This window comes from Pan troglodytes, chromosome 14 (genome assembly GCF_028858775.2).
Source record: "Pan troglodytes isolate AG18354 chromosome 14, NHGRI_mPanTro3-v2.0_pri, whole genome shotgun sequence".
In the NCBI taxonomy this organism is placed as follows: Eukaryota; Metazoa; Chordata; class Mammalia; order Primates; family Hominidae; genus Pan; species Pan troglodytes.
The window spans coordinates 112,147,569-112,174,468 of record NC_072412.2 but is presented as its reverse complement, the minus strand read 5'-3'; the positions used below and the strand labels follow the sequence as shown (position 1 = coordinate 112,174,468).

Here is a 26,900-nt window from a genome sequence, read left to right as displayed (position 1 = left end):
CTAAAATCCACTATAATAACATTAAGAGCTGAAGCCGTTTTGGAAGTGATTAAGAAATGAGGCTCCACCCTCTTGAATGGGAATAGTATCCTTATAAAAGAGGTTGACAGGAGTGTCCTAGTTCCTCCCCTCCTTTTTTTTGCCCTTTTGCCTCCCATCCCTTCCCTCATGTGAGGACACAGTGTTCGTCCCCTTCTGTGGACCCAGCAAAACAAGGCACTATCTTGGAAGCAGATAGCAAGCTCTTATCAGACACTGAATCTGCTGGTACCTTTATCTTGGACCTCTTAGCCTTCAGAACTCTGAGAAATAATGTCTATTATTTATAAATCACTCAGTCTAAAGTATTCTGTTATAGCAGTGGAAATGGGCTGAGATAGGCACTAATTCCAGTTATGAGGTTAGAGCCCTCATGACCTAATCAATATCCCAAAGCCCCACCTTTTAATACTATTGCACTGGTGATTAGGTTTCAACATATGAATTTGAGGGAACACAAACTTTCAGACCCTAGAAGTGCCACTAAAAGAGAGCTCAGAGAGCTAGCTTGCCCCTTCTATCACGTGAGGGCACTGTGAGTAGGTGCCTTCTGTGAGTCATCTGTGAATCTCTGGGTCCTCACCAGCGACCAGATTGGCTAGCACCTGGATCCTGGATTTCCAACTTTCAGAACTGTGAGAAATAAATTTGTTGTTCATAAGCTGCCTAGTTTATGATATTTTGTTACAGCAGTCGACACAGACTAATACACTACTCTTCTTTGTTTCCAAGTTTTCTTGATAATTAATTATGTGATCTTCCATATAAAACTTAAAATTAATTAGTTCTAAAACACATATCCCCAAGAGAATTTGGGACTCTCATGAGAATTGCACTAATTTTGTAATTTGACTTGGGAAGAATTGACAGTATTTTTGATACTGACTACTCACCTAAGAATACAGCATGTTTTACATTTACTAGGGCCTTATTACTGCCTTTTCAGTAAAGGTTTATAATAAAGATTGTGTAACTTGTTAAAGTTTATTCCTAAGTATTTTATGGTTTCTGTTGCCATTGTGGAGGAAATATTATTTCATTTTTAATACGTTTTTGCTTATTCAAATAATTCTAATTTTTCTTCTACTTAGTTAAGCTTTATTATTGCACTCAATTTTAAAATTGAGGCACCTAGATTTTCAAGGTTTCCTGTCATCTGCAAATATTAACATTGCCTTTTCCTTTTAGGTCTTAACAAGGACACAGTTTGTTGTGCCACATAGGGACGAAGCTTTTCGTGGCTAGGGTTGAGGAGGGCTTGCTGGTTATGTGCAAGGGCTTTGCACAATATGATCTAGGTTCACGTCCCTGCTCTGTCACCTACTGGTTGTGTGACCCTTATTTAACCTCTGTGGACCTCAGGGTCCTCATCTCTGAAACGTGGATAATAGTAGTACTTAATTCAGAATTGTAAGAATTAAGCACTTGTTAATACATGAAAGCATTTAGAAGGCACATTAAGCCCTATAGTAAGCATTAGGTTACATTCATCAAAACCTGCTGCATACTTACCTCCTGCAAGTCTCATAAGCACTTCAGAAAGTGTGGTGTCTCCATTCTACGAATGAGGAAACTAAGCTCAAGGCAGCAAGTGATGAGTGCAGGGTCACTTGGAGATACATTTTAGGGCTGCCCCACAAGACCAGCTCCTAGAAAATAATGCAAGCAATCAACTTCTGCGAGGTCGGACTTAAATCCCACTAAAACGTGCTTAATTCATTCAACAGGCGTTGGCATCTTACCAGGGAGGAAAAAAAAAAAAAGAGTACGCCAAGGCGAAAAGGAGAGTCTCCATCTTTTGCGTCTCAGGCTTCCGCCAAAACTGGCGGAAAAAAACGAGTCCGCTCGGAAGCGCTCGTCTGCCTTCGGCAAAAATCGTCAGGAGGAGGGGCCCACGCTTCGGCACGCTTCGCGCAGGGCATTGTGGGAAGGGCGGCCGGTGCAGCCGCAGCTGCCATCTTAGGGACGCCTGGCGCTACGGGTTTCTCGTTGGAGGCGGCCTTCGTGGCAGCTGTAGACGCCGGGAAAAGGCATAAAGTCTGTTGGCCGACACCTTTCTTTCCTCCGGCCTCGGTAGAACCGCCAGCCCGCGTTCGAAGGCGGAGGCGAGGGGAACTGGCCGCGTGAGGGGCCTGAGGCGAGCGGTTAGAGCGTTTCCCGGAAGGATGGGCCGGTCTCGGAGCCGGAGCTCGTCCCGCTCCAAGCACACCAAGAGCAGCAAGCACAACAAGAAGCGCAGCCGGTCCCGGTCGCGATCCCGGGACAAGGAGCGCGTGCGGAAGCGTTCCAAATCTCGGGAAAGTAAACGGAACCGGCGGCGGGAGTCGCGGTCCCGTTCGCGCTCCACCAACACGGCCGTGTCCCGGCGCGAGCGGGACCGGGAGCGCGCCTCGTCCCCGCCCGACCGCATCGACATCTTCGGGCGCACGGTGAGCAAGCGCAGCAGCCTGGACGAGAAGCAGAAGCGAGAGGAGGAGGAGAAGAAAGCGGAGTTCGAGCGGCAGCGAAAAATGTGAGTGCCCGCGCGGGGAGGGACCGGGGCGTGCGGAGAGCAGGGCGCGGGGCGAGGGCGTGGGGCCGGGGCGGGACGGTGCGGGCCGGGAGAATGGCGGGGACGGTCCGGGGCTGGGGACCGGGCGCGGGAACGGGTCGGAGAGGCGGCGGCGGGGCGGGCAGGCTTGGCGTTTGGAAAGCTTGGGGTGGGACAGACCCAGAAGTTGTTCGGGATGGAAAATTCGAGGGCTTGAGCAGAAAGGGTTTAAATAAGAGAAGGCGATTTTGGCGCGAGAGAGGAGTGGTGTCCCGGAAGTAGGGGTGGAGTTCGGAGTGAGGTCGGAGAGCTGCGTTGGCTTGTGAGGCCGTGAGCGAGCTGGCCTGCAGATGTGGAGGGTGGTGAGCGTTTGCTGGTCGGCTTGAGAAGGAGAGAGAAGGGAATTAACCTTTGAGATGCGAATCACAGCTGGCCAGAAGCATTCTATTGAAGCTCAAATTTGGGACAGGACTTAACTAATCTCGGGAATCATACACTTTAGGTGGTCCGCCAGAAAAATGCATTTTCACTTTAGTGTATTCCTGTTGTTAAGGTGTTGGGATTGCTTTTTTCCCCTTGAGCCTACACCCTCACCCCTTCCTTGAGATGTTAAAAAAAAAAAAAGCATAGACCTTAAGTGTACAGTGCGATGAGTTTTTTGACCTTTGAATTCACCTGTGTAATCACCATCCCAAAGCCTACCGCTTTTTTAACTTGCTTTCTATTCCTGTAGCAAACACGTGCAGTTTTGTTGTTTCCCTTACACTGTGCTTCTTCAGAAGACACTTGAAGAGTTGATTTTATTTTGGCGTTGCTCCCATGAAGGATATTTAGTGAAAACTAGAGTTAGAGTGTGTTTCCGAAAATGTCAGCTCTCAAGTATTTCTGGCTATGAAAGTAGATGTGGATAAATAATCCCAAACTAAAGGAATTTTTGGGTTTTAAAATTTAGGGATTTGTTGTGTGTTTTGCTTTATGATCATCGTACTTTGATGCTCTGGGTATTCAGTTTCCAAAAACCGCATTGAAAAGTAGATTTGAACAGTCCTACTAACTCCCTATTGAACCAGCCGTACTTGGTCAGTTCTTCAGTGAATATTTAGAAAGTGCTCATGAAGCAAGAACGTTACCGAATTTATGATTTTCTCGAGGCGAGTTTATGTGTGCTGAATTGACTGCAGGGTTTGTAGTTTTCTGTAGTTGGGTTTGTGTTAGGTAGATTTTCCAGCACACACACACAGCTTGTTTCTAAAACCAAAGTTACTAAAAGGTAGGACTGGAGCACTAATATTACAGAGGAAGCTGTACCTGGAGCTGTTTTGCTTCCAACACTCCTTTAAAACACATGCAACACTCATTTTTCCTGTACTTAGAACTGTCAGTGATATATATGAAAACAAAGTTCAAGTAATCGTTTCAAATTAAACCTTGATTTTGTAGAATACAACTTTTGGGTCTGCAACAAGGCCCTTAGCTGTAAAGATCTCAAATAGCTATCAATTAGATGGATGTATGAAAAGTTACCTAAGACATTGCTGAGATAATTTCTACATGTGAAAACAAAGGAGACCTCCAAAGAGTAATAACTTGCCTTTCACTAGAAAGCTAAGATATGTAGGAAAAATGAAAAGAAACTTGGTATGCAAAGAATAAATAGAAGCATTTAGCAGGTTTCGCATGTATAGCAGAGAAGAAATTCAGGAATGAAATATGGCAAATAGAGGAGCTATATGGTTCTCTGGTTTGAGAGAAGACACAAACTGCCAATAGTATTTAGGAGGGAGAAGGGACCAGGACTAGCAGCCACTTGTACTCTAAATTCCTGGGTGCCGTGCAATAGGCATTTTATTTAATATATTCTAATGTCTTGGAAACAATGCAAAAGAAACAATGGAAAGACTTAAGTGTTGGAGCTTTGGCAATGTAAGGAAACAGTTTTCAGTCTACATATCCTGTTGGTTATTTTATTCATTTAACTGATGTTTATTGAGCATTTAACAAGTGCCAGGCACTGTGCTAGGCACTGTTAATATAAAGATGATTGGCCCTTCTCCAAGAGCTTGATCTAGCTCAAAGACAGATCATTAAATAGGCAATAATACAGTGTAGTAAATTTAGTGACAATAATATAAACTGTATAAAGGAAGTATCCTGTGTGGGTGGAGGATATAAGAATATGACAATGTCAGGCAAGGTATAGGACATACGTGGAGCACAGAAAAGAGCCTCCTCCCCCGACTCCTGCCAAAATAGAGGAAATGGTCTTAAAAGTGGAATAATCAGGTGACTGTTGACTTAGAACACGAAGTTCTATAAATATTTAAGTCATGGAGTGACTGGAGAGGTAAATAGAGGCTGGGAATCATGTTAGGGTTATTGTATGTCATATTAAAGAGCTTGGATTGCATCCTAGAAACGGGAAGGATTTTAAGCAGGTGAATGACATGGTGCCTTTTTTGTTTTGATTGTTGTGTAGGATGGAAACTAAGAGGTGGGTACAGAAGTTTACACAGGAGTAGTGAGGATGGTTGTTGGAATGGAAAAGAGGGACAGATTTAAGAAACATTCAGGGTATATTAAATGGAATGTGGGACTTAAGAAAAAGAATGTTGGTTCTCATGTTTATAGTGTGGCTGTTGCAACTCATCTACCAAATGTTTCAGTAACAACCATGTGGCAGGTACTGGTAAAAATGTCAGAAACTTTTTAAATAGTGGATAAGGGAGAGGGAAAGGGGATAAGAGAATGGTGCCTTCACTGTGAGCACTAGTTTTGGATATACTGTACTGAGTTTATCCAGACTTGATCATGTGAGACTGAAGCCTAGCTGAGAGGGGCTTCGCTGAATGTCGTGAAACCTTGAGAGTGTATGGAATGACCCAGGGAGAGTGTGGAGAGAGGAGAGCGGTTCATTCAAGGGACTGAAAGAACCTTAGGACATGCCCGTATTTGCAATTAGGAAGAGGGAGAAGAGCCTATGGTGGAAGCAGAAAGGAATATGGTAAAAATGCATAGTGTCAAGTGCCCTTACAATAAATCTAGTTAGATGGAAAGAGACCGTAAAATAAGAATCAACCATTGGGTTTAACTAATTAGGAATTCTTTGGTAAGATTGGAAATCTTATTGGTTTACCACTTGTAATTCTGAGTTGTTGAATAAATCACCTCCCTCTAACCTTGTTTTTAAATCTGTGAAATGGAGATAATCTGTCTTGCTTGTTGTGAAAATTGGAGATAATGTATTTAAAGTAGGTGATACTTGGCATGTAATAGTTCTCAATAAGTAATGTTATTTAATGTAACTAACTTACATGGAGCCAGACCGAGCCTGATGAATTTCAGAAGTGATCTTATGGTTGTAATCTTAATGCTGAAAAGGTAGGCCTTTACATTTTTAAAGACTTTTGCCCTCAATTTTGAATAGGCAATTCACATGGTTCAAAATTCAGTTCAAAAGATCTTCCTCTCATCCTTGCGTCCCAGCCATTCAGTGTGGTTCTTCTCACCCCTCCCCCACACCAGTAGCACCATTTTCTTAAATGCTCTTTTGAGATGCTGCATGCATGTTGTATTAACTGTTGAAAAAATAGACAACTGAAAATAACTTGCAGCAAATCAGGAAAATGTTAATGGCATAGTAACTTACTCTAGCCTGTGATATCTAGGTTCGAATATCCTCCGTGTTCAACTGGATGACGGATTAAGAGCCTTCTAAATTAGAGTATCTACACTGAACTGGGATCTATATAAGTGATTCTTAGAATATTTGGGCAGTTCATTGTGAGAGCAAAGAAGAGCTTTTAGGAGAAAATTGATTATATGGAACCGCATATTTTTGGAGGTTAAGGCTCTGACAGAACATTAAGGCATAAGACCTAGCTGATGTTAAGAATATGTATTCATTTATTTATTTATTATTTTTGTAGAGACAGAGTCACTATGTTTCCCAGGCTGATCTTGAACTCCTGGCCTCAAGTAATCCTTCTACCTCAGCCTCCCAAAGTGCTGGGATTACAAATGTGAGCCACCGTGCCTGGCCTGTACTTTTTTCTTCCTTTTTTTGGTCGTTAAATCTGTGTGCTTGTCTTTGCCTTGCTTATTTGTCCTGCAGAAACCGGTGTAGGGTGGTAGTATAGTGCTTGCTTGAGATCGTTAGCTTTGGCATCTACTTAGGTTCAGAGAAACAGCTCAGCAACATCCAGTGTGCTCGAGTCTAGAAACTTCAGCTCCTTGTTCTTAGTTTCCTCAGTAAAAATGGGATACATACCCACTGCATAGGAATAATTATGAGATTTAAATGATGACATGGTATATAAAGCTTTTGGCACAATATTATATGTTACCTATTAAGTAATAAGTAAATGCTGTTTGCTAATAATTATTAAGCGATTCCTAGAAGTAAACCCCTAGGATTGAGTTCCCCCATTTTAAAGATGTTTTAAAATAATGGTGCCAGTTACTCTGTAACAGTGCCGAAGTGCTGTAGCCTTACTGTTTTGTTTTTAATAGTTAGCATTTTAAAGTTCAGTGTGACTAGTGGTTTTTTTTTTTTTTTTTTTTTTTTTTTTGAGACAGGGTGTTGCTCTGTCGCCCAGGCTGGAGTGCAGTGGTGCAGTGGCGCAATCTCAGCTCATTCTCCTGCCTCAGCCTCCCGAGTAGCTGGGACTGCAGGCGCCCGCCACCACACCCAGCTAATTTTTATTTTTTATTTATTTATTTATTTTTATTTTTAGTAGAGTTGGGGTTTCACCGTGTTAGCCAGGATGGTCTCGATCTCCTGACCTCATGATCCACCTGCCTGGGCCTCCCAAAGTGCTGGGATTACAGGCGTGAGCCACCGTGCCCAGCCTGACTAGTGTTTTTAAAATACCTGAGAGCACAGAGAAAATAGGACCTAGTATTATACCATTTCCATTGAAAACCTTGAAGATCTTGATTTAATGCTTTCGTCAGTATAACATATTATTGGCAGGGGAATGGATATTCAGCAGAGGAGCATGAGGAAAACATTAGAGAAAAGAACATCATGAGGGTGAGAACTGCTATGGCAAGGGTTTTGAGGAGTGAATAGGCTGTTAGATGATACCTATTTTGCAAGACACTGACCCACTCAAGAAAGTTCAGTGCCTCTTATGGGAGTAGGCATAATAGTGGTTTTATCATTGATTATGATGATAAATTTGCCATCAGTAAAGATGAACTCATGCTTAATTCAGTTGTATATGTGCTCATTGGTTTGCTGAATTCAGTGTATGGCGAGGGGATAAAATTGAGCTTTCCTTCAGCATTGTTTCTAAAATTTGATTTAAAGTTTTTTTCTGATTACTGAAGTAGCATTTTTAATTTTACCAAGAAAAACAGCAGAAATTATATTCTTGCTAACACTTGCAGGCAAACAGTTTTGCTGTGGTACCCTGAACCCTGCCTGTTGCAAAGCTTCATTTTCATATTGGGATGCCTTGCAGTTCCTCCAGGAACAAAAGGAGATAAGCAGCTTTGTGAGAAACTGCACTAGGTCATTTCTCATTCTCCAGTGTTTCAGTTGAGCGTGGGACTTTCCACTTGCCCTCCCTTTGGGCTATAAAGTCGCCGAGCTGTAGTTAGAATTGACTCCTTAGCAGCGGAGCAGCCCACGGCCTGCCTGTACTGCCTGTTACATGGGCCCTCTGGTTTGATGTCATCAGTGGAAATAGAAGCAGGGAACTGACATTCTGATTTGGCATTTGCTGTAAGTAAATTTATTTGGCTCATTTTCTCCTTACTGACCAAAGCTATGGAAATGAGGCTCTGTTAGCCACTGCGCTTTTGCTGAGGGATGGCTTGACTGCCAAAAATAACCTTGAGTGTGTATCAGGTCTCTTCTGCCTTCACCAAATTCTTAAGATGGCAACTTTTTACTCCTAGGGCCTTCTTTCTACTTTGTGTGGAATTTTAATTGGAACTGTGTTACATTATCCTTTTTTTTTTAATAGTCGGTACTATGATCCACTTAGTATTGTTAATTAAAAGTCACATTGTACTGGTTTTGAAATTTTAAATATTAAGTTTCTTCTTAGGCTTCTCTACATTTACTAATTTCAGAAGAACCAACTAGCAAAAGTGTGTGTGTATGTGTGTACACTTTATTATGAGAAATTTACATATACATAAAGGCAGATTATTATTATTATTCTTGGGTACTCATTATCCAGATTCAACAGTTGTCAGCCTTGTTTCATTGATTAGTTTTCTTTCCTTTTGGGTGAAGTAGAGAAACAACATTTTATATGGAAATGTGATTTAATTTCTATTGAAGTTGCTGTCTGGTTTCCTTTTATATGCTCCCAGTGATTGATTTTTTTTTAGTATTGGGGAAGATACCTGCTCTCTCACTGAGCTGCTGTAGATAAAGACTTCAAACAACAAAGTCCTGAGAATGAGTGTTGGGCAAACATCTAGGCCCTTAAAGGAAAATATTCTTTCTCTAGTACCTACTGTCTCCTTGACAGAAGAATGTAGAGGATAAATGTAGAAACTGAAATGAATCAGGTTAAGACACATTGGTGTTAGTGTGTTATCACTGAATAAGTAACAGGAGTTGAAAATGAGAGCCCCTGGGTGAGAATTGAATCATCCCGAAGAATAGAGTTGAGTTGAAGTGGATTGGGGTATTTAAAGGTCACTTAGAAACTATAAAGTCTTTACTTAAACGATAAATTGAATGATTCTCATATATATGTATGTCAAATGAGTCATCAAAAGATAAAGGTTGCAGGTTTTATTTAATTTTGAGAGTTGTGAGAAAGTTGGAACATGAATCGTCCTCTTAGGATTGAGATTTACTGCAAGAGCCTCAGAATGTATTCATTCAGCACAAATTATTGTCTCAGAGTGCTATTAACTAGAAATAGTATGAACAATATATGCAATGTAAAATTTTTTTTAGTAACTTTAAGAAATGGATGAAATTAATTTTGTTGTATATTTTTATCCAAAATATCATTTTTAACACGCAATCAAATAAAAATAGGAGATCATTTATATTCTTTTTCTTCATACTAAATTTCAGTTTGGACCAGACACATATGACTGGTGGCTGTCACTGAATATCATTGGTATGAAATGTGCAGGATTTCCAGTGGTGCCTTGATGAATGTCAGTAATTTCAGCACAGAATTTTATTTTGAGTAAATTGGTATATAATATCAAAATGGGATTGGAGTAATTAAAACTGTAGTATCATGCTTTATTGAACTTTTTCTGGTAATAAAAATATATTTTTACCCACTTTCTCATTTCTAGAGGAGCTTTTAATTGAAAATTAACAAAAGGAAGAAAAGACATAGTAAGGAACTATAAAGCTAAAGAACTTCAGTTCAAAACTTAAGTTGGTCATATTTTCAGTAAAAACTACGCACTATTAGTCCAGCAGTCTGAATCTCTTCAATCTATATTTATTCTCTCTTTGCTTAGCGGGAAATGAATTCAGCCAATCTGAGTTGCCTGCTACATAATTTCTCCTTCTCTGTAGCTCAGCCCCAGACGAAGGGATTGGCAAATGAGCAAATCCATATGTTTTAACAACTTGTCCTCTGATTATAAAGTCGATAACAGAATAGATTTTCTGTCCGGATTTATTGTTCCTAAATTAGAACTAATGAATTAGGCTCTTTGTATATACCTGTTCTCCTGTATTTAGAATATGATAAAGGAAAAAAAGATTTTATATTCATTTGAATTTCTGTCATTTCCTTAAATGTGACATGGAAATGAATTCTGAAAAAATCACTGAATAATATCAGGCTCAATGGCTTGATAGACTTAAAACTAGTTTTGTTTAAATTTATAGTTTTAAAAATAAATACCTAACTCGTTTTTTGCACTTTGTTTGCTAGTCGACAGCAAGAAATAGAAGAAAAACTCATCGAGGAAGAAACAGCACGAAGAGTAGAAGAATTGGTGGCAAAAAGGGTGGAGGAAGAACTGGAGAAAAGGAAGGATGAAATTGAACGAGAAGTTCTCCGAAGGGTGGAGGAAGCCAAACGCATCATGGAAAAGCAGTTGCTCGAAGAACTCGAGCGACAGAGACAAGCTGAGCTTGCAGCACAAAAAGCTAGAGAGGTAACGCTCGGTCGTTTGGAAAGTAGAGACAGTCCATGGCAAAACTTTCAGTGTTGGGTTCTGCCTCCTGCTCAGTTCAGAAAGAGATGGAATACAGACTATCTAATTCCTTTCTCGTCTAAACTTAACATTGCTGCGAAAGTTAATTTTTTAGCCTATTCAGAAGTGCTGACTGATAACTTAAAAGTTGGAAGCTTTTATAAAACATATTCAAGGATACTTTTTGATTTAATGGAACTGGCTATTTGAGAAGTGTTTGAAACTTTTGCCATGGCTGCAGGACTTACATTCTTTTTTGGGAGGACGGTGGGGAGACAGGGAGTGGTAAAGGGAAAAGGTTAAAAATCCACCTGTGGTTGTATATTCTTCTATTCTGTCACTCTGTTACCTAGACTGTGAGAGGCTTTTGCCTTCAGTCAGATTAAAAAGAGCAGGGCCTAACATTGAGTGATAGCACCTGCTTTGATAAATAGGTTTTCTCACTCTTCTTTTTTTCCTTCTTTTATCCCTCACTCCCTCCCCTAAACCCTGCTTCAGCACAATGGACTAATTCTAGCATTCTGATCATAAGGCCCTCCATTTTCCTAATGTGTTTCAAGGAATCTTTTTAGGAAAAATATCCAGATTATTCATCCACTTTTTTTAGTATCTACTAACAACTCCTTTTTTTCTCTAGAGAGTTATGAAGGAACAGGTTGTCCTTGTCTGGAGTCAAGCTAAACACATGATTTGTTTTATCAGCAGCTGGAGCAGAAGTTGAAAATGTCTTTCTGTGAGACAGTAATTTGCTACTGAAGCTTTATGGCTTATTTGCACTGATTACTCCAGGATCCAAAAACTTGGTGAAAGTCACTGAAACACTCAAGGCAAATTACTTTACAGCCCTGAGTGTCCTCACCATAGTTTGCATAATGAATATGAATCCCATTGGTGTGTGATGTAGGAAATCCTGTAGTTGTATTTTCTTGAACTGAAATATTTGACTCAAAATAATTAAGACTCATTGTCATTTTTCATCTTGGCATTATTGTGGACAAGTTGACATATTAAATCTCTTTGCTTTCTGGTAAGCTTAGCTTTTAAAATGCATTTTCCCTTGTCCTGTCTTTAACTAGATATACATGCTTATATTTATAGTGGGTTTCACAGACTATAAAATTGAATGTATGAAATTTTTATTTATATCAGTGCTTTTAATAATGAAGATATTTTTGGAGTAATGGTGCTGTCTTGTAGCGAGTTATTAATCATAGTAAGATTTTTTTCTCTTCATTTGCTTTTTTTGTTTCATATTAACAATTTTTTTTTTACACGGACACAACCCTCTGACAGTCTTTCCAAATATTAAAATCATTTGAATATGTATGCTGTGATCTGAACACTGCTCAAGCCATCAAGCAGTCTTCATACAGTTTGCATTATAAAATCTCATTAAATTCTCCAAGAAAAAATAAGTTGAAGAATTTTATTTCCTGACCATGCATCCCCTGGATTTCTGAGTTTCAGTTCAGATTGTAGATGACAATATAAGCTGCCTTCCGAAATTGTCAACATCTGAATGTTAAGTCCATTTTCCCCATGGAAGAAGCCCGTAGTTCCATGAAGTATGGATTACCATTTGTATTTTTCACTAACAGTAAATGTATTTTTCTTATTAATTGTTTGCCTTAGGAATGATGAATTACATTTTTTGTTCCTTCTTACCATAAACATCTGCATTCCTCAGCTCAGCCTTCCTTGTATGTTGTTTCTTTATAAATGGTTGAGCTGCTGATGCAGGTATTGCCAAGCTAACAGTACAAATCATTTTAAAGAGGAAGCTGGCGCGTATGGCAGCCGAGGAGCACACTCTGCAGGACACTGGACAAGACAGTAAATATTCAACTTTTAATGCTGATTAAAGGAGTATAGGTAAAGAATACGTAGGTATACATAATTGGTGAGACAAATATTCACTTTATTTATATTTTATATATTATTTTTTTAATTTGGTAAATACTATCCAGTTTTGTAGTTGTCCTTGTTGATTTGTGTGATATTAAAGTATTAGTAATAATTGCCAGGAAACTATCATTAGGGAGGGTTTAGTTGGTTGCTGTTTGGACTGGGAGGGATGATTTAAATTTAGTGCTAGAAACCAATTTTAGTGACTGCACAATTTATCATTTGTCAGACAGAAGGTAGCTATAAAGCTACCCTGTAAGTCATATCAAAAAAGTTCAGAGGAAGATTAGTAAATATTTATCAATAAAAATAAACATTTTGTTTTTCTAATATCTTAACATATCCTCCCCTTTAGGAGGAAGAACGTGCAAAACGTGAGGAGCTAGAGCGAATACTGGAAGAGAATAACCGAAAAATTGCAGAAGCACAAGCCAAACTGGTAAGTGTAAAGCATATGTGAAAAGTGTTTTGTATTTTGCTTTATTTCCTTTTTTCAGATTTTGTGGATTGATTTTTGTGCCCTATAATTTGACTTATTTTGGGGGGATTCTCAGGACTAACTTTAAAGGCTTTTTGAGGCAAGGATAGGAACAATTGAGATTTTTCCTTCCAATCTGGACAGAACTCCAAAATTTGCAGTTATTTTAAAAAACAAGTTTTCTGGGGAAATTATTTTGTTCTCTATCCCCAGTTTTTTCTTTCCTAACCTCATTCACATTCTCCTATGCCTAAAAAACTAATAGCAACAACAAAAGCTTGGGGGTATATTTAAACCAACTATAATATGCAGCATTTTACTTTGTGTTAGTTGGCTTGTTACCAGGAGTAGATAGTATTTATTTGATAGTAAGTGCACCGGAGTAATTTCCTATTCCTAGTTTATAATCTTAAGAAATACAGAGTCTTCGATAATTATATAATATAGAAAGATGGGGGTGGGGGAAAGCAAGTTGTAAGCTCCAGTTACATGGTATAAAGAAATTTTGTGGTTATAAATGTACAGAAAAATATCCAAGTGGGTCTGAGTAGTTAACAGTGGATCCCATTGAGAGTAGGGATGAAGGAAGACCATAAATAACCTTAATAAGAATGTAAAAAGTTAATACGGGGCAGTTGTTTCTAGAACATCATCTTCTGAAAAATAGAGTACTCTGGATAAGAGATAATGCTAGAAATACTCCAGATAACTTAGTGAGCATGGCACAATGGATTCTTGGTAAATATCACCTGGTATTTGTGAAGGCCATAATGGAATCTATTGGAAGGCCATAATCCGCTTTCCCAAAGAAAATCTTAAAATCTGCTAAGGTAGAAAAAGCAATAGGAATGTGAAGTGGATGAGTCATTCTAAGTTATATTGCTGCATGCTTATGAATAAGTATGTGATAACTTTTTTTTTTAGTTATTCTGGGATTCCATATGAGGAGAGAACCTCAGTGCAGATAGGAAGAAGAGGGAAAGTGTTCAATCTGAATTTGAGGTTAGAAGGTTGAGCTTTGAAGGGTAAATACACTCTGGTTTGTGAGGCATGGATGTTTCAGAAAAGAAGAAAAAAATATGGTTGACAGTTAAATCACTGAAGCAAAATTACTGAGCAGGTGGAACTGGACCTCCTTTTAGGACATGTTAAAGAGATTGGATAGCTGTGGTGGGTTCATTATGTGGGTGGCCTGGAAGCTTGGTGTGCCCAGCCAAGATCTTGATCCCTTCTGACCCTGTGGTAGCTAGGGACGGCTTGGCCTCCTTGCATTATTCTTACAGTCCTCTATTATTTGCCCACATGAAAAATAAAAAATATGACTTTCGGTGTGTGATCACTGGAAAAAATATTGGTAGTCATAACCTAATAATTCTCAAATGGTAGTAAAAGTTCTGTTTTTGTTTTTTAATCCCAGTTTGTCTCAGACCTCTACTTTTGCAAAATACAATTAAGATGAATTACTAGAAAAATGAGGTCATATTGCTGTAAAAACTTCTAAAACCCTTATATTGATTTGTCCTTGTTGGGGATTGATTAGTTTGTAGATTATAAGTGGTCTGTGGGCCATGCTTAACATTAGCACTTTTCTAGATCACACAGATGTAGATTTGATCAGAGTGACACTATTCTTGCTTTGTTTTGTTTTTGAGACGGAGTTTTGCTCTTGTTGCCCAGGCTGAAGTGCAATGGCGCAGTCTCAGGTCATTGCAGCCTCCACCTCCTGGGTGGGTTCAGGCTATTCTCCTGCCTCAGCCTCCCGAGTAGCTGAGATTACAGGCACCCACCACCATGCCCGGCTAATTTTTCTGTTTTAGTAGAGATGGGGTTTTACCATGTTGATCAGGCTGGTCTCGAACTCCTGACCTCAGGTGATCCACCCGCCTTGGCTTCCCAAAGTGCTGGGATTACAGGTGTGAGCCACCGCTCCTGGCCCAGAGTGACACTATTCTGATGGCATGCTTGTGATAAACTTCAGTAAAAAACATATCTTAGGGAAAAAGAGGCTTGGATTTGAGAAAGTTGAGTAAGAATTTGAACATATTTAACATGTTTGCTTATAGTGTTCAATAAAGTTGGGAGCACAGTAAATTGATACTGGAGAAAATTTTTTTTTTCTTTTTTTTATGGAATCTCGCTGTGTTGCCTAGGCTGGAGTGCAGTGGCGGAGTCTCGGCTCACTGCAACCTCCGCCTTCCAGATTCAAGCAATCCTCCTGCCTCAGCCTCCTGAGTAGCTGGGACTACAGGTGCCCACCACACCTGGCTAATTTTTGTGTTTTTAGTAGAGACGGGGTTTCAGTATGTTGGCCAGGCTGGTCTCAAACTCTTGACCTTGTGATCCACCCGCACCGTCCTCCCAAAGTGCTGGGACTACAGTTGCCCACCACACCTGGCTAATTTTTGTGTTTTTAGTAGAGACGGGGTTTCAGTATGTTGGCCAGGCTGGTCTCAAACTCTTGACCTTGTGATCCACCCGCACCGTCCTCCCAAAGTGCTGGGATTACAGGCGTGAGCTACCGCGCCCGGCCAAGAAAAGTTTTTTATTTGGTTCTGTTGGTAGTCATATGCTGGCAGGAAAAGTAGGGTATTCTTTGTGTAGGAGGAGACAAAAAATGTATAAAGATGGCACGGTACACGTTGAGGCCCACTTCCACTTTTATTGCCTTTTTCCTTCCCCTTCCTCTCAATTTTGAGCACTATTCTTTAATCTTTATGTATGTTTATTGGGAAATATGTAAAATACATTCAAACTCCTATTAAAAGTACTTGATACCATATAAAGCAAGAAGAATGAGAAGCATTCTGGCCTCTAGAAAGTGATGAATGATGAAGGGTGATCAAAGGTAACTGTTTGCTAAAGTCTATATTGAGAAAAGCAACTTGATGAAAAAGTAGACAAGCCATTAAGTGCTTTAAAATAATTTAACATATTTTGGAAACAAAGACAACTCCAAAAAAAGTTACTAATACCATGGAAATATTTGGTAAGTGGTATAGGTAATGTAAGATAATGACATAGTTGCCCTGGGTGGCCTCGGAAACCTTCCTAGAAGAGGTAGTCCCTTGAGCTGGGCCCTGATGGATAGGTGGAAATTCTGTTAGGAGGTAGACAAGAGTGTGAGGAAATGAAACAGGGCAAAGGCCTTTGGGGTAGTAGAATAAAACAAAGGCTAGGGCGTGGAAACTTGGGATATTGGGAGAAGTAGCTATAGTAAAGTAGCAGCCATCCAACTTTATGTATGCTAAGAAGTTGGTGTGGAAAGTGGATTATAGAAAAGACAAGTTGATAATGAAAGTACCTTGGAAGTGGGGAGGGAGATTTCTTAAACATTTTAACTGAAAAAATAATACAATGATGTTACAGATCAGTAAAGAAGACTAACTTCCTAATTAAAAAGGAGATTTGTACACAAGTAGGACAAGAAGCAACTACAATAAATTTCTGAAAATATATCTCAACCTCAGAGAAGCAAAGAAATGTCCCCCTCTTTTCTTTTTCCTTAATAGAAATCCCCTAAAGCCATTGTTTTTCATAGTGTCCTGTGTTGGCGGGTTATTATACAGATACCTCTTTACCTGATGATCATGAGAATTTAAATGGGTGTAACAGTTTCCAAAGACAATTAACAGTAAATCAGTAAATATAAAAAACTTTAATTCTGTGTCTAAGAATTTATCTCATGAGATAGAATCATTTACAAATGAATTTACGTACAAAGATACCCTCAAATTATTTAAAATAGAAATGTCCAAGTTGTTGGATTCATTATTATTACACAGTGGGTTTTTCTGTAGCCAAAAAGTATTTGATAATTCAGGGGAAATTCAAAATAGGAGGTAGCTAAATACAAAATTTATATATCCAATATGATCCTTTTATTTTGAGAAACATATACTTGCACATTTTAAGAGACAGAAAAATAAGCCAAAATGCTAAAAATAGTTATCCTTAATTGGTAGTCTTACGTGTAACTTTATACTTTTCTTCAGTTTCTACATGCTACAAGTAATATATATCACTTTTTTATCACATAGAAATACTAGTAAAGAAGTTAAAGTCATACTTTTGACTTTTAAGTAGCCTTTTGTGACACAAGTTCACAGATTGAACCCCGTAATGACTAATAAGGAATGTGTTAGCCTAGCCACACGAGCTCATCCATATGTGAAAATCATTAAGTGCTCTAATCCATGGGTAGTTACTGTTTTTTTCAGTTCCACATTGTGTACCAAGATATTTGGTTTGTCAACAGAGACAAAAGTATTAACCAACAAACATACTTTATTTACAAAGTAAAAGCATCCAAATATGACTTGACTTGGCTTTTTGGCAGATTGTTCTTTGTTCTTGAGTTAGTGTTGGCGACACATAACTATCTTTAGGTATTTGAAGGGTTAATACAATGGAAAATTTTAATTTTCTTTTGTTAAAAATAATGCTTAAAATTTTTTGAAGTCTTCTTCATGGTGTTTTTGTGATGTGCCTGGGAAAATCTCAGATACTGTTCTGAAATGTATATGAATTTTACTTTTTTGGAGAGGGAAACAGACTTAAAAATTGGGGATAGATTTTGCTATAGAATAAAATACTCTTCCAGAAGGTTGTGTCAGCAGAAGGAAGAAACTCTCAATCTATACCCTTGTCAAGATTGTAAAATACAAACCGTACAACCTGGTTAGTGAATCTGGTGTAAACGCCTAAACTATAATAATAGATTGATAGATTGATAATTTCTAATAAAATTTTAGGTAACATACTGGTCAAAGGAAGGACAAATTACTTTTGATGGGAGATGGGGGTGTTTGGGGTTTTAAAGTATATGCAAGTTATAAATTCTAGATTTACAGATCTCTTTACTAATGAAATAGTTTTCTTCTCACCCCTTGCCAAGTTCATCGTGTTATACCACTTTGTATCTCACCAGTTTGTTATCTCAGCAGTTTGAGAGAAGAAAAGATATGCCATGTTTGAAAGTTGCTTATATATCAAATGTGTACCACATACATAAGTTTAAAATAAACCAGAGTTTGCTTTGCGAGATGGCTTTCTTTTAAATGAGTTTGTATGGTAGGCTGAAAAATCCCTTCTGTCCTCTCTCCATGAAAAACAATCTGTATTCTAGTGCCTGGAATTTGAATGTGCCCATATATGACAAGGAGGGCGGGGCTTTTGCAGATGTGATTAAGTATCTTGCAATGGGGAGTTTATTCTGGATTATCTGGTGGGCCTTAAATGCCATCACATGTTTTCTTAGAGAGGCAGAGGGAAATTTTAGCATATAGCACAGACAGGAGAAGGAAGCTAAGTAAAGACAGAGGAGAGAGATTTGGAAATGTTGGCGTTGAAGATTGAAGTGATGTAGGCTGAAGCCAAGGAATCCTCGCAGCCACCAGAAGCTGTAAGAGACAAGGAGCAGACTCTCCGCTAAAGACTCCAGAAGGAGAATGGACACCCTGCTGACACCTTGCTTTCAGCCCAGTGATACTGATTTCAGACTGCTGGCCTCCAGAATAAATTTGTTTTGAGCTGTTTAGTTTGTGGTAATATGTTACCTAAAAATGTGGAAGTGGTTTTGGAATTGGACAGTGGGTAGAGGCTCCAGTTTTGAGTCACATGATAGAAAATGCATATGTTGCCTTTAAAGACTGTTGGCAAAAATGTGGATTTTAAAGGTGCTTCTGGTTAGGGCTCAGAAGCAAATTAGGAACATATAAACTGGAGGGAAAGAGATCCTTTCTATAAGTGATAGAAAGCTTGGCTGAATTGTGTCCTACAGTTGTATATAAGGCAGAAGTTAAAACTTTTTCATATTTAGCTGAGAATTCTAAGTAAGTGTTGAAGTTGTAGCCTGGTTTCTTCCTGTTTATAGTAAAGTGGCAAGAAGAGCTAAATTGAAGAATGAACTGATAAGTATAGAAAGAACCACCAGCACTGGATGTTGGGAATATCTCAGGCTACTCAGATGGCAAAAGGTGTTCGCTGTTAGAAAAACTGTCTCTGGAAAGAAGGCCAGGGGTATTGCTAGACAGCCTTTTGTTTGTGTGGAAGAAACTATGCATGTAACTCATAGGTTCCCGTACTGTCTCAGTAAAAGCCAGAAATAGATGAGATTATCCAGGAAATATCTATGGAGAACGATGTTTAATGATGTGACGTGTAGGGGACCTCCAAAGTTTCTGAGAATGTTGTGTCAGCAGAAACTGCCAACTGGTACTGAAAAAGACACATGACACGATGAAGGAAGGTGTTCAGACTCCTGACAGAATCCACGCACATAGGAAAGGTGATGTGAAAACAAACACAGATTTGAGGATGTTGACCTTGGAGTGAAGTGTCCACACACCAAGAAACCTTGGCAGCCACCAGAAGCTGGAAGAGGCAGGGAACAGATTCTCCCATAGAACCTCTGGAGGAAGTGTGTCCCTGCCAACACTTTTGATTTTTGTTCCAGTGATACTGATTTTGGACTTCTTGCCTCCATAATAAATTTCATCCAGTTGCAGTTTGTTACAGTGGCCACAGGAAATGAACACAGTTGGAAAAAGAACAGGGTATCTTATAGTAGAGTGAGCATTTCTATAAGTTGAAATGGTACAATACTTAGGAAAAATAAGGCACCAAATGTAAATGTCAAATATTTTAATTTGAAATGAAGTTTTGGGTAAGTCAGGTAAGGATTTTCAGAGAGCGAGAGGTTTTTTCCTGATTGTTAAGATAAAAAGCTGGTTGAAGACCTTATGTTAATGTATTTGGGACAGTAATTTAAAAAATAAATTTCTGGACATGAGTGAGTGTATTGACATTGTGAAGGATGGGTTTGTAGGACACAAATTGGACACACGAAGCCACTGAAGGCCAGTCAAAAGATGGGGCCTTGAATCACCAAAGTAGCAGTTCTTAGAAACTGTGAGGGAGAACTAATAAACTTGGTGAGTGAAGAGGTATGAAAAAGCCGGGACGCAGGGGGAAGTCTGTTGTAGGAACCAGAGAAGACACTCCTGATGTAATCATTCCTAACAAACTCATGCCAGGTATCCCTAAGCATTTAAGGAAAACTTAGTGCACAAAATAGTGAATGACCAAGACAGAAGAACTGTAAAAAGAGAGAATGTAGGATACAGAAGATTAAAAGAGCCACATCTAGGTAATACCTTTATTTGTGAAATTTTAGAACAGAAAGTATAAAGAAAATCCCAAAGGCATCTGATTTTCCTTGGCAAAATTATACAGCAGTCTCTCCAGAGTGCTCAGGCAGTGCTTTTTGTACATAATATTGCATACAAAGCTCAATCTCAGTCACTTCCTCCTTTTGAAACAGTTGTCTTCACTTCAGGTAACATGGAATCCATGGAGATATTATCTAAGGTTGAAGTTTCAAAAATGATTTAAGATTATATATAAATGTCACAAGAGGGGAATTAAGAATAAAAGGGGGTAAAGGGAGTAGGTGGTGATAGGAATTTAGATGGTAGCTAATGATATCCCGTAATGATGGTTTGGCATATTAGAAACCCTAAGGAGGTAACTGTGAGAATAAATATGTTGTCACAGGGATGAAGGGGATCCTTGCGTTTTACCCTTCTGTTATTTAACGTTGTACATGGAATACCTCAGAAAAATGTACTGACGTAGTTTACTAAGTGTCAGAACTAATCGTATCACATATATTTTTTTCATTTTTTTATTCATTGGTTATCTAAAATGGGATATACATTTAAAAAGTTATGGAAGGGAAGATGAATAAAGGAATTAAAATTATAAATGGCAGAGTGGATCAGGCTGTTTATCTTGGAAGGTTTAAAATGTAGAAATCACTTTTCTGAATAGTGGCATAGTTTCTAATTGTGCTGTTTGTCATCCATTTCTATAATCACTCTTGAAAAGAAATATTTCTATGGCTTTTTAAAATTTTATAAAGTTACATATATTTCAAATAGAGAATAGATTTCAGTATCTCTGCTAAAGGGACTGTTGCTAAGAACTACCTTGATTAAATTTATAGACAGTTTAAGAAGGAGAATGCTTAGAAAGGTAATCTTTATAAAATCAGTAGATCCTCTGGGTAAAGACGGTAGGGCAGAGGCCGGGCACAGTGGCTCACGCCTGTAATCCCAGCACTTTGGGAGGCCAAGGCAGGCAGATCACAAGGTCAGAAGATCTAGACCATCCTGGCTAACAAGATGAAACTCCGTCTCTACTAAAATACTACAAAAAAAGGAGCCGGGCGTTGTGGCACGCACCTGTAGTCCCAGCTACTCGGGAGGCTGAGGCAGGAGAATCGCATGAACCCGGGAGGCGGAGGTTGCAGTGAGCCGAGATCGTGTCATTGCACTCCAGCCTGGGCAACAAGAGCAAGACTCTGTCTAAAAATAAATAAATAAATAAAATAGGGCAGAGATTACTGGGAGGGGTAAGTAGGCCTTTTAACTATAATGGAACATTTTTTGTGTGTGTGTACTTCTTACCACCAGTCACTCTTTAGCTTGGGGTACAAAGTTGAAAGCCACCTTTGTGAGATTGAACAGGGTTATGGGCATAATGGCTAGGAGGGTCTGCCCCAGTGTAATGGTTCTGGTATTGTGGATGTTAGCTTTCTCCTTGGCCTCCAAGCTGTCCACTACGTAATCCTTGTGAGTGAGTTGCTTAGTATTACTCATCTGTATAAATACATATATGCATCCCCAACCCCCCATGCAAATACTGCTTTCTTGTGCATAAATGTGAAACAAGCAGGGAAAGGAGCAATGGTTGTATTCTCTGGCAAGTCAAGTCATCAGGAAAGAAAAAGTTACCACAGAGAGAGGGTAGGATTTAGGAAAATACCTAGCAAATAAGGTATAGGGTCATACCACACTTACAAGTGGTGGATGAACAGGAAACCAGCTTTTATCACTTGAGAGACTATATTAAAATGAGAGATGACGGTTGTTAGTGTTTGAATAGTCTTTTTTTTTGTCAAAGTGTAATTAAGATTTATGCTTAAAGCCACAGTAGAACAAAATACCAATATTTGTATATAGACAGTATATTCAACTAATTTTTAAATCATTGCATTAAATACTTCTAGTAGGCACTGTATGCCTAGCATTGGTGATTAACATTGTTGAGCCGTAGTCCCAGAGAAAATCAACTCTTCTGTACATACATACACAACACACTTTTGCCTTCTGTATTTGTAGACCTAAGTGAAGAAACTTGATTCTTTACCCAATCTAAAGTGCAGAATTAGTATTTTATCTGAAGGAAGTTGCTTTACTTTAAAAATCTTGTTTTTAATTAGGCAAAATGATCACATGGTTCAAATTTTGTTTTTTTAGGAAGAGAAACAGTGAAGTCCCTTTACCTTACCCCCAACCCAATCCCCAATTCCCAACCCCATCTCCAAAAGTGTACTCAGTTACGGGTTTTTAAAATCTTTTCAGAATGTCTGTAAAAGCATATTCAGGCAGATATAAATGCATAATATTTTAATTCTCCCTTTATTGCACAAAAGTAGCATGTACACATGGAACTTTCTTTTTTTCATTTAACAGTGTAACTTGGAGATTTTTCCATTGCGGAACATAGGGGCCTCCTTTTTTCCTCTTGTTTTTAATGGCTATACAATATTCTCCTTTATATATCTTCAGTAATTTATTTAGTGTACCCCATATTGGTGGATATTTGGGTTTTTTTCACATTCTTTTCTTTCTATAAACTGTGTTGTAATATGTAACCCTGTAAATATATCAGTTTCGAATGGGTGCAAAATTTGCACATTGCTGTACAAGTACATAATGTAAATTCCAGAAAATGTACTTGCTGGCATAAAGTATTATGAAGATGTAATTTTGATAGTGTGAGAGTGCTCTTTATATGATAGCATATGTGTGTTAGTCCATTTTTTGCTGCTCTAACAGGGTAATTTATAAAAATATTTGGCTCAGGGTTCTGGAAGCCGGGAAGCCTAAGAACATGGCACAGGCATCCCATGAGGTTTCCCCATGGTGGAAGGCATCACATGGCGAGCAAGCTAGACAGAGAGGACCCTAGAGAGAGAGAAAAGTGGTGGCCAGACTCATCTTTTTATCAGGAGCCCATTCCCATGGTAACCAACCCACATCCCACTCGGGTAATAACAGAATTAATCCATTCATGAGAATGAACCCCTCATGGCCTAATCACTGCTTAAATGCCCCACATCTTAATACTGTTAACAATGCCAGTTAATTCTAACAGCGACCTTTGGGGGACATACTGAAACCACAGCAGTGTGCTGTCACACTTTGAATTTCTGTCTTCTAGGGTAAAAAATGGTATATTTGTAATGTTCATTAGATTTCTCTTATGGATTAAGGTTGTGATGTTCTTTATGTACCCTCACTCTCCAGGGCTCTAGGATGCTTTCGTAGGGTTGAGTTAGAACCTTAGAAGAAAGTGAATCTGAGTATTTATATTGATAAAATGTTTCTTAGGCACACGCACACATCCAAAGAACCCTTACTACATCTTGATTCAGTTGCACACACTAAGCTCTTACCCCAAATTTGTGATGATTTATTAAAACTGGATAAAGTGATTGGCATATGAATTCACTAATGATGACCGATAGCAGGCAGTTCTTTTTGTTGTAATATCAGTGAAAGCCTAAGGAAGAGAGTGGCTATTTGAAATAGATTCTGATGTACAGGTAGGATTTCCATAGAAGGAAAGAATGGCATGAGCAAAAGACGGGGGAACAAGATAGAAAGGAGAATTTAGAAGAGGAGTAGAAACAAAGCTGGAGCCAGGTTATAGAAAATCTTGTCTTAGAGAAACATTATACTTTAGGAAGTTAAGCTGTATGCCATGGACAGTGGATATCATTGGCAATTTGAGAACAAGAAAGAGTGAGCAGTGGTCAAGAAAGGTGAGTCTGGCAGTGTCGTGTAGGATGGATTGAAGGACACACTGGAAACGGGCACCATTTTAGATGTACAAAAGATATGTGGCCCTAAACTGATGAAGCTGGCAAAAGAAATGAAAATAAACTCTAGGCAGAGAATATAAAACAAGAATTAGCAAACTTGACTGAAGAAGAAAGAGATGAAATAAAGCTATAGAATTTGATTGGCAGAAGGGAAAGTGTAAAGGGCAGATTTATTTTAAGGATAAAGTGGAAGAAGTTAAATCTTAAAACATGTTGAATTTTGAAGCAAGTCCTAGGTCTCCCAGGTGGATGTGTCCAGTAGCCAGGTCTAAATGTAGCATGGGAAAAAGGTTTTGGAGAGCTGTATCTTAAAGATACATTTTAGCTCTCTGTTGGATTTTCCACCATGCTCACCTGCCAGATTCTCTCACTGCTTGTAATTCTGATCTATGTTATCTCCAACCTTACTTGACTGTGGTTGATTTGTTCCAAGACCTATCTTTTAGTCTACGTCACATTGCTGTCTAAACTTCTTTGTTTGCGTTCTTCCCTTTTTGCTACTTAAGATAAAATCTCAACATTTTTTATTGCATACCGGAGTCCTGTTACCTTTTCCATCTTCCTCTGCCATAAATACCTGTAAACCAGTCACATTACACTTTATTTAAAAAATACATATGTATCAATGGAGACAAAAGAAGTAATTAGTGTGTGGCATTAGAGAATGTATCAGAAGAGAGAACATTTTTAAAAGACTTAAGTGAACAGAAGAATTTATTTGAATAAAGAGAAAAATCACCGAATTTGATAGATTTTGACCATACAGAAGAAAATTTTAGTAGAATAATGGAGATGGAATCAATGACCTAAAATTTGACTTTGAATGGGAATAGGTAGGCAGCTCAAAGGATGCAGCGAATGTTTTAAGATCACTGTCAGATAGAGGGGAAAAAGGATAAATCATGATAACTGATATTAAAAAGGGTTAGAGCAGGCTTTCTCAATTTTGGCACTGATTGGATCATTCTTTGTTGTGGGAGCTGTCTTCCATATTATAGGACGTGTAGCATTGTCCCAGTCTTCCACCCACTAGATGCCAGGAGCCATTCCCAGTTGTGGCAGCCAGAATCATCTCCATGCATTGCCTAATGTCCCCTTGGGGAAGGGATTAAAATTGTGCTTGGTTGAGAATTGAGAATTGAAGATGTGTGTATGGTATCTCTAGGAAGCATGAGAAGGGCCTGACTTTGGTAAAGAGGGGGAAATCTGTGGAAGAATGCGGGAAGGAAGTTGCTTGACATGGAAGGAGTTGAAGGCACTGCAGGAGTGGAATCAGTTATACCAGTGTCCTTTTGAAATTAGATAGCACTTTATAGTTAGGTCAGAAGGTTTTGTAATATTTTTCTTCAGGTAATTGGGTCTGTCGTGTTTCTTGGTTGTCTACTGATACTATAATATAGTCCCTTTTTTTCAGCATGATTTGACCACACAAAAAGCCCCAGTGGAGATTTTTTCCTATGTTTCTGTTTTTTTGTGTGTGTGTATGCCGTTCAACTATAAATATGGTAATTGGTAGATAACCTGCTCTTTGAGTAAATCTGTACCTCGGTTTATAATTAACAATCTATTAATCTGGTACAATGAAGTTAGAGATAAAAATAGGTATAGCACAAAATCTGTCATGATCTCAACATGTGATTTGTGGAAATTAATTTCCATTTCCAAAATGTGTAAATGCTTTTCCATAATTTGTTCATTTATTTTCATTGAAAATGAAAGAAAATGTAGATGTAATTAATAAAGGGTTCTCTTTTAATTTTCTTAATTCTTTTTTCTCTACCACTTAAACTATGTGACCTTAGTCAGATTTTATGACACATGCCATTGTGTGTAAGTTGTCACCTCATAACTAAAATATTTTGAAGGCATGTAATTCATAGGAAGTCCTTGTTTTTACCCCCTTTTTTGCATTTGCATTAAAAATTTTTTTGTAGATACATAATAGATAACACCTATTGCAGGGGTACATATGATAATTTTTAATACATTTCTATAATTAATTTTTACTTTTAACTTTCAGGCCGAAGAACAGTTGAGAATTGTTGAAGAACAAAGAAAGATTCATGAGGAAAGGATGAAACTAGAACAAGAACGACAACGTCAACAAAAAGAAGAACAAAAAATTATCCTGGGCAAGGGGAAGTCCAGGCCAAAACTGTCCTTCTCATTAAAAACCCAGGATTAAATTGCAAACTCTGAACTTTTTACAAAGAAAAATGGAAAAACTTTGTATGGTAGCTTCATGTTGAAGTGGTTTTTTGTTTTTGTTTTTGTTTTTTTAATTTGTAAAATCTGGAAAGTTAGCTTGTTCTAATAGGGGCTATGCTCTGCAATTCCCTTTTTTTTTTTTTTTTTTTTTCCTTCCACTAAGTCAAATCCTTATCAGATCATTGTTGTATTCTAAGGAGTGACGTATTTTTCACCTGTTTGGATTCTATATTAGTGGTCTGAGGAAGAGCAGATCACATTGTAAAACTATGGATGGTCTGATAAGGCTTTTACTGACCCCACTGACTTCAGAGTTATACTCTGTTTGCTACATCATAATGCTGGTTTTGCTGACTTTTTGTTTTTTTATATATTTATAAAAAAAGAAAAAGTTGGTGATTGCATTGGGAAATTCCCAGGGTATTACTGGACCTATGTGGTGTATTGTTAAACCAGTGTCCTTGTGATACTGTTGCTCTTGATGTTCCTGATACAGGTAAGGAAACAGTTGGTCAACTCTGATACAAAGTATATATACAGTTCAGTATTGTCTCTGTTCATTTTGTTTTTATTTCATTGACAAAATCAAACCAGCATTCCCCATTGTGTAAATAAATGATTTTGCTGAATAAAGTAAAGTCTTAAATTCA

General features: G+C 38.4%; 1 protein-coding gene across 2 annotated transcripts; it reads left to right on the top strand.

Annotated features, from left to right (window-relative positions):
• The first annotated feature begins 2,204 nt into the window (after nt 1–2,204).
• On the top strand, nt 2,205–26,900 carry ARGLU1 (arginine and glutamate rich 1). Of its 2 annotated transcripts, none has more exons than XR_010150559.1 (4): nt 2,205–2,551; nt 10,444–12,541; nt 12,969–13,052; nt 26,063–26,900. XR_010150559.1 is itself a non-coding variant. In XM_509724.7 (4 exons), the coding sequence occupies exons 1-4, from the start codon at nt 2,205–2,207 to the stop codon at nt 26,225–26,227; spliced, it is 822 nt and encodes a 273-aa protein (XP_509724.2). In that variant the 3' UTR covers nt 26,228–26,900. The 2 variants fall into 2 exon arrangements, 1 of the variants encoding a protein (XP_509724.2); XM_509724.7 differs by having other exon boundaries at nt 10,444–10,669.